Source organism: Chenopodium quinoa, unplaced genomic scaffold (genome assembly GCF_001683475.1).
Source record: "Chenopodium quinoa cultivar QQ74 unplaced genomic scaffold, ASM168347v1, whole genome shotgun sequence".
NCBI classification, from domain to species: domain Eukaryota; kingdom Viridiplantae; phylum Streptophyta; class Magnoliopsida; order Caryophyllales; family Amaranthaceae; genus Chenopodium; species Chenopodium quinoa.
In genome coordinates, this window is record NW_018742484.1 from 7,795,398 (window position 1) to 7,802,810 (window position 7,413).

General features: G+C 35.1%; 1 protein-coding gene across 1 annotated transcript; it reads left to right on the plus strand.

The window, feature by feature from the left end:
• Window positions 1-168: 168 nt before the first annotated feature.
• Window positions 169-5,397, plus strand: LOC110719683 (putative E3 ubiquitin-protein ligase UBR7). Its single transcript, XM_021898662.1, has 5 exons — window positions 169-427; window positions 1,570-1,728; window positions 2,764-3,024; window positions 4,214-4,879; window positions 4,993-5,397. Exons 1-5 carry the CDS (start codon window positions 344-346, stop codon window positions 5,080-5,082), a joined length of 1,260 nt encoding a protein of 419 aa, XP_021754354.1. The 5' UTR covers window positions 169-343; the 3' UTR covers window positions 5,083-5,397.
• Window positions 5,398-7,413: the final 2,016 nt, after the last annotated feature.

Genomic DNA, 7,413 nt, shown 5'->3' on the forward strand with positions numbered 1-7,413 from the left:
TGACATTAAATCAATAATATACTTTGTAATACTCAACCAATCCAAATTAATGTAATAATAATTTTAATTGGATATTACCTAAGATACAATTAAAATTAAAAATCAATAATATCCTAAATCACTTACCAAAAGAGGAGATCTGGCGGGAAATATCCTGGCGGTCCTTAAAATCAATAAAAGCCCTAAAACCAAACCCCTCTTTTCACTCATCCTTCTCTCTATCTCTTACTCTACTTCAGTGCCCTAATTATGCAATTTTCAGCGTTTTGCTAAAATCTAGGGTTTTATTGCTAATCTCTTTCATCAATTTCTTCTGAAATTTTCTTGCCAAATTCTCACAAAAATGGATGATGCGTTCGAAGATGATCGTGAAAAGGAGACTTGTACTCTCAATGAGTACCTCGATGACCTCGAAGAACGCGAGATGGTATAATTTTCATAGTTTAAAATTTTCAATTTTTTCGTCATTTTCCTGATTTATTTAGGGTTTTAGAGTTTGAGTTTAGTTTGATGTTTATCGATTGTTTTAATTTGGTTTTTGATTTTTATTTGATTACTGGAATTGAAAATTATGCCCAATTGCTGATGCATGTTATCATTTTTACAATTTTATGGTGGATTGGTGTGTAGAATAAGAAAATCATTACATTTTTGGATAGAATTTAGAGAAGATTACTAGCATTACGCTATTTGAGAGACAAAAATTATTAGTTGATATATTGTTATGTAGTGCTTATTGAGTTATTGAGGTTTGGATTAATTCTGTGCCAATGTGAACTTTTGATTTGTATTAAGCTTTTGTCTTTGATTTGAGGTTGGATATAATTTTAAATCAAGCTTATGGTGGGTTTATTTAAATGGAAAATCTGAATGGATTGATTGAAAATTTTAAATTTTAGAGTTGAAGAGAGGCAGAGCAGGTACTTGACTATGATTTTGTTAACTCATTTTCGTTTATAATTTCGTTGCTTAAGACTCTCAAAGGAGCCTTTCTGCTATAACATAAGGTTAGGCCAGGCACATATGAACCTTTTAAGCCTAAGACTTGATAGAGGCATGTGAGTAATGACACTATACGTAGGCTTACTCTGAGAAACTATATCTTGGGCATAATCAACTACTATTTTCCAAGCCATTTGCTTGTGAAATTTGAACTTGAGTAGCTTTCAACATCACATTCTCTAGTGTTCTGCCTTATTGATTACCTGTACGCTCGATGACATGTGCCACTTTCCTCTTGCTGACTGCTGGTGATATTCTTTATGTTGCGCTGCAGCTGAGCATCTATTGGTTGGACTGTTAGGTTAAATATCTAGTCTTCATTTTAGGGTTATATGAGTGGTTATGTTTGATGAGAAATTTGGTCTGGCTATATCCGTCCGTATGCATTTGTTGGTTATACTTGGTGTAATTGTCAAATTGTGTTAATTGTCTGTAAGAGTTATTAGCTTACGTCTGCTGTTTTTGCTTGTTATATGATATTACGACTTTCATATGGTACAAACTTGAAAATGTGTGCGAAGAGTAGTTTTTCTTCCATCCTATATGATACTGTAATTTGTGTTACAGGAAGCTGAAATGGTTTTGGGTGGTGATGATGGAGACGAGTGTACATACTCGAAAGGTTATTTGAAAAGGCAAGCTATATTTTCATGTTTGACATGCACTCCTGAAGGAAATGCTGGATTTTGCACCGCATGTAGCCTGTCTTGCCATGAAGGACATGAGGTAATGTTCTTAGAATGAGAGAATAAGTTTTTGCAAGCAGATTTTTGTTGGCATGTCTAACTTATATTGGGCTGTCTGTGGAGAAAGTTAAGATTTATGGCAAGGCTATTGAAAATAATCTGGCCATATAGTTGAATCTTATATGGTTCTTAAGATTTACATTCACAGACCCAACTACCATGATATGGAATTATTTCATTTGCATTGCTTACTTACACTTGAAATCGTGGATTCTATCAATCATATGTTCTTTGGTCATACAAAATATATAATCCAGAATTTTCTGACAAATCTTAGTTGACCAATTATACTCTATATATCTGTTTGCTTAAGATGCCTGTCCGGCTGTCCATGGTATTTCATATATATATAATATATTGCAATGTCTGATCTTTAGTATATTGCTTATTCTTGAAATTCTGACTTAAGTAAGAAATCTTTTTTTTTTTTTTTTTTTCCAATGCTTTATAGTTCTTTTATCACTTGCATTTATGTTTCTCTATCAAGAGATTATACAAACTTATTCTAAATCTTGTGGAAAGATGACGTGCCTTTGGAGTTGATTTTCTAGGCATTTCGAATTGAATATTTATCTGGAATTGTTGAGTTATGATCCTATGGTTCTGCAAGATATCATATTTTAGATGTACTGTCTAATGTAAAGTTGTCTGAATCAAAGGGAGATGTTTCATTTAATCATTTTTTCTTGGGGTGCATAGCTTTTGACCTTCCTCTATCTTTTTCTTCTGGTTTTCATGTGCTTGGGATTGAAAAGGAAACTAAAACGGAAGATATTGAGAAAGCAAACTAGAATCTAGGATTTTGTTTTACTGTGAGTTTGATATTTTTATCTATATTCATTTCTATGGTCTTTCTTTTCATGCTCCTATGTTGAGCATTTTGTCTGATGTGCACTAACATTCCCATCCTCACATTGTCCGTTATACTACAATAACTGCATGTAACATTGGTGTCTGGAGGTGTGGCCTCAGAGACAGCCAGCTACATGAATCTTACGCTCTGTTGTTTATGTAGATTGTGGAGCTGTGGACCAAGAGAAACTTTAGGTGTGATTGTGGAAATTCTAAGTTTGGAAACTTCATCTGTAAGCTTCAGCCAAGTAAGGACATAGAGAATGCGGAAAATTCGTACAACCATAACTTCAAAGGTACATATTGCACTTGTGATCGCCCTTATCCGGATCCAAGTGTTGAAGAGGAAGAAGAAATGGTACAGTGCTGTGTATGTGAGGACTGGTATCACAGGGAGCATCTTGGCCTTGAGTCCTCTGAAAAGGTGGTGTCTTACATTTTATCTTTTAGCTTATTTCAGTGATTTGCTCATATTTCATTACCATTTATTAATGTTTTCAAGGTCTAGCTAGACAAATATCTTTGTTGATTCTATTTCTTCAATTAGGACAGAAAACTTATAACCTCAGTCAAATGAATTTGGTTGGGTCGGGTTAGAGTAAAATAATTTTGGGTTTGAGTCAAACAATGCTTGTCAGCTTGTTTAAGACCTGAATTGTTAGTTTTCGGGTTGATCCAACTGGCTAAGGGATTTGAATTCACACTTTCTTTATATATATATGTTGGATTTTTTTGATTTAATGAAGTCATTTATAGCCAAATTTAACCATACAAATAACGTCTGGATTCAATAAAAACCACTATTAAACCCTTGAACGTATTTTTTGCAATAAAGTTCTCAATATTTCACATTATTGGTATAAATGAAATGGTTCCCGGGCCTGTCTGGGAAAAAAACAGGTTTTTCTTTGAGTTCGGATAAAATTGGTTCTGGTTCATGAAATATTGTTCAAGTCATTAGTTTAAGGTGTTTGGATCGGTTTTGGGTTAAGTCGAATTTTGACACGTCTAACTAAATAAAAAACAAACTGTTCCAATGTTTTAAATGCAAATTTTCTCTTGTATCAAGTGCAGGAAAATTAGATTATTAATGTATGTGAAATTAATGATGAACTGAGGCACAAAATGGCATTGATTGATTCCTTAGAAAAGCATTATTGATGCTCTTGTCAGTCACCAATAGGGCAGAGGCTTATCAAGGGTTTTGTGCTGGGCAGTGTAGTCTTGGCACTGGCTTTACTATATGATATTTGTCCTTGCATCTCTTGCTTGGTTCCATGTAAGACAACATAATGTATCTGATTATTTTGGGTGTTGTTTAGTGGCTCTTTTTGGAGTCATCTTTAAGTGATGTAAAATTGTAAACTGTGATTGACCTAGAGTTTACTCCACAATTTTTTTTTTTTATGAGGATGATTTTTAGGAGGACTTTTGTCTCTTATTGTGCGTTATATTGTGATTTCATTAAGTTTTTGCCTTGTCTGGATAACAATTACCTGACTTTTCTTCTTTCATTGGCCCTTATATCCAAATCATTATTATGTTGAGTTATGCGTGGATTTTTTATTTTTAATGAACTAAGCTAGGTAATGAGTCAATTCTTTGTGTATCAGATCCCTGTGGACGAGGAAGGGGAGGCTTTATATGAGGATCTTATTTGCTCAGGTTGCTCAGCTACTTGTTCATTCTTAGCCTTTTATCCCCAGAACGTTGCTCCTAAGAAGCATGAAGCGGTTACAAACGATGAAAAAGGGAAAGGCATACTAGAAGAGGCTTCGCCTACCTGTGATAGTACTGGCAAGATCAATGATAATAGCTGCGACCACTTGAAACCATGCAATGGTGGTGATATCAAGCCTGAGAATGTATCTGGTGAAGAAAAGTTGGTTTCTGCAGAAGTGTCTGAGAAAGCTTTGAGCTTGAAAAAATGCAGTGAAGATGGAAGCTCAGGTAATTCTTGTCAGCTTGGCTTTGACATTGGGGCTGCACCACCGCCTGCGGAAAGGAACAAGGCTATATTTCTTATAAAGAACTGGAGGGACGCCCTCTGCCGTTGCGAAAAATGTTCCGATTTCTACAAACAGAAGTGTGTTAGTTTTCTGCTTGACAAGGATGATTCAATTGCGGAGTATGAGAAGAGGGCACAGCAAAGAAGGGAAGAAAGACTGCAGAAACTGGAGGGTGCTTCATCAAACATGTTCGACAACCTTGGTCATGTGGAGAAAGTGGAGATTATTAGTGGTATTGCGGAGATGAAAAATGAGATGGAAACCTTTTTTGTATGTCATTTTCCTTCTATTGCTTTAATATTTGTTTATTATTTGACTGTTCACAGATCATCGAAGATAATGAATTTGTTTCTGATTCTTGTTTTTTCCTAATAATCATTCAGGCAAATCGCGATGCATCTCAAGCAGTGACATCTGCTGATATTTATGAACTCTTTGACAATCTCAAAAGGAAACGCCGCCGCGAAATGTAAGAAACGTCGTAGATCTCTGTAAGTTTGATGTTAAGTTATGCTCTAGCTTACTTGTGAGACCTCTGAACCATTCTCAGTGTTTGGACAATGTTTAGATGTTCCAGTTTGTGTTCACTTTCTTTTTCTGTACCTTGATTCCTCATCATGTTATGTATAATGGCATTTTCATGTTTGGTATTTTATTCAGGAAGTCATAAGTTTAGATGCATCTCCCTTCCAACCCCCCCACAATCTCTTCTCTCAGATGTTGTCATATCCGATTTGTTGTGGAATTCTAAGGTTTCCTGTACATGTAAGCAAGAAGTTAGGTGGAAACTGATTTGCTTCTAAATTTGTTATGGATCTAACTGACCAGGGGATTTTTGGATATTGGGGGTCAACTTTCAATAAAATACTTGATTATTATTAATGGTAACACACTAATAACGATACTACTTCTGTACTTCAATTGGAGACTGCTCAAAAACACCAGCCTGTTGGTCTGAGACTCTGAGCTCTTGAGTCTGGCATTTCACCTATTGCTTGCATTTCAATGTTCTTTACCTACGGACAGTGACATGGTCTGTTTGGTTTCATGACCTACCTTCGTCTTCATTTGTTGCCGTCTTTTAATTTGAGCTGGTTATTGTGTCAGTTCCTCAGTGTAATTTGGTTTTATGCAGTTGTGCAGCTCTTCTTTGCTTGCACTCCTTTCTACCTGCTTCTGTATATTATTATAAATATATTATTGGTGTTGATTTGTTTTTATGATGTGCTTTGTTTCCCTACTTGATGCTTTTGTTGGATGCAGTTCTTGTGAGCTTATACTTGCATGGCAAATATGTTAGCCATCTAATTTTACTGACTGAAAATGGACTGGACACTATAGTTGGTAGATTTGTCAGATTTTCATATCCTTCAGTTGATCAACTGCTTCTAATTGAGCTACATTTATCCATAAAGTTCACCTAGATTATGTTTCATTCACTTTCCAAAAAAAAAAAAAGGTTCGATATTTCTGCATACTATTCTTTGATAATTTGTCTGTCCCATGTAGGGTACAAATAATATCATAATATGGTTGATGTCATGGAAAGATATCTTGGGTTTCCAAGTTAAACTAGCATTATTGTCAATTGCTTCTGATTAGGGGCTAAGTAGCCTTGTTTTTTTTTTTTTTTTTTTATAAAAAAAAAAAAAGGTGTGATGGGCAACCAACTAGTTTTTAGTAGTATTAGCCCAACTTTGGTGTCATTAAATGCTAAAGTAATGTTAAACTGTTATATTTTGCTCTACTCTGGAGGTTTTGCTAGTTGCTATATAGTTAAGACTCTCAAGAGAGTTGGGCAACAAAGCATCTAAGGTTCACGAACTTTGTTACTGCCCGGTTTTAAGCTAGGCAGCATGTATGTTATTGAAAGAAACAAGTAGTGTGAACTTTGGGTTGGGAAGTAGGAATAACGTATCTGCTTGCTTTTTGGTGGCATTGAATGCTATTAGTGTGAACTTACACCATATTATTTTGTGATTAGGGACTTAAGTTTTAGAGATGACAAATTTTTTTGGCAGTTTTGTTGTTTAGGGGTGACAATTTTTTATAAAATTTAGTGTGAAAATGGTCTCACTCAAGACTCCCATGACTGAAAAAAGCCTTTTTTATAAGCTTATACCCTTTTCAGTTGTGGATATAAGGGGTAAGGAGACTGCTATGGAGGTTTGTAAGGAGGGTGTGGGACATTCCAAAGATTTTTCTACTTTTTCTACCATTCAAATCTTTATTATGCTTGACAACTATTTTGTCAAATTTCTTCAACTTTTTAACAAAATCTTGTGATGAATATACCATAGTAGAAGGTTGAAGATTGGCTTCAAAGTTGAAGGTTAATGCCGACAAAACCCGAAACCTAAGGTTTGATTAGCTAAATCCCCGGGTTTATTGTTAATTAATTTAACTTACCATCACAATTACCTAGCAAATCTACGAAAGCTATCAAGTGATGTCATGAATCATGGTTTGTTAACACTTTTCCTCTTGGAACGAAAGCTTTTGTAGAGGAATTATTTTCCAAAACGGTCAAAAAGGAGAAAGACATAAATTTACGTTGAAAAATTAGTCTTTTCCTACTACCTAAACATAGATTGGCTTGTCTCATAAATTCATTAATTGGGTATTCCGCCGATTTGTGAAAGTGATGTGTTTTGTCACCAGATTTATTACAACAGTAGAGAAGTTGGGCAATTTCTCTCGGTGTGTTTCTCCAACTCTTTGCTTGTATGTCTCACAATTCACAACCCCGCCTTTTATAGTTAGCGCGGAGTTGAACTAGTTTGAAAAGTAAGTGGTTTATATCG

Excerpts from the sequence above, each read along its gene's own strand:
- LOC110719683 (XM_021898662.1), top strand. The coding sequence starts at position 344 with ATGGATGATGCGTTCGAAGATGATCGTGAAAAGGAGACTTGTACTCTC. Across the intron at positions 428-1,569 it reads ACCTCGAAGAACGCGAGATG|GAAGCTGAAATGGTTTTGGG; the intron begins GTATAATTTTCA and ends TTTGTGTTACAG. Across the intron at positions 4,880-4,992 it reads ATGAGATGGAAACCTTTTTT|GCAAATCGCGATGCATCTCA; the intron begins GTATGTCATTTT and ends ATAATCATTCAG.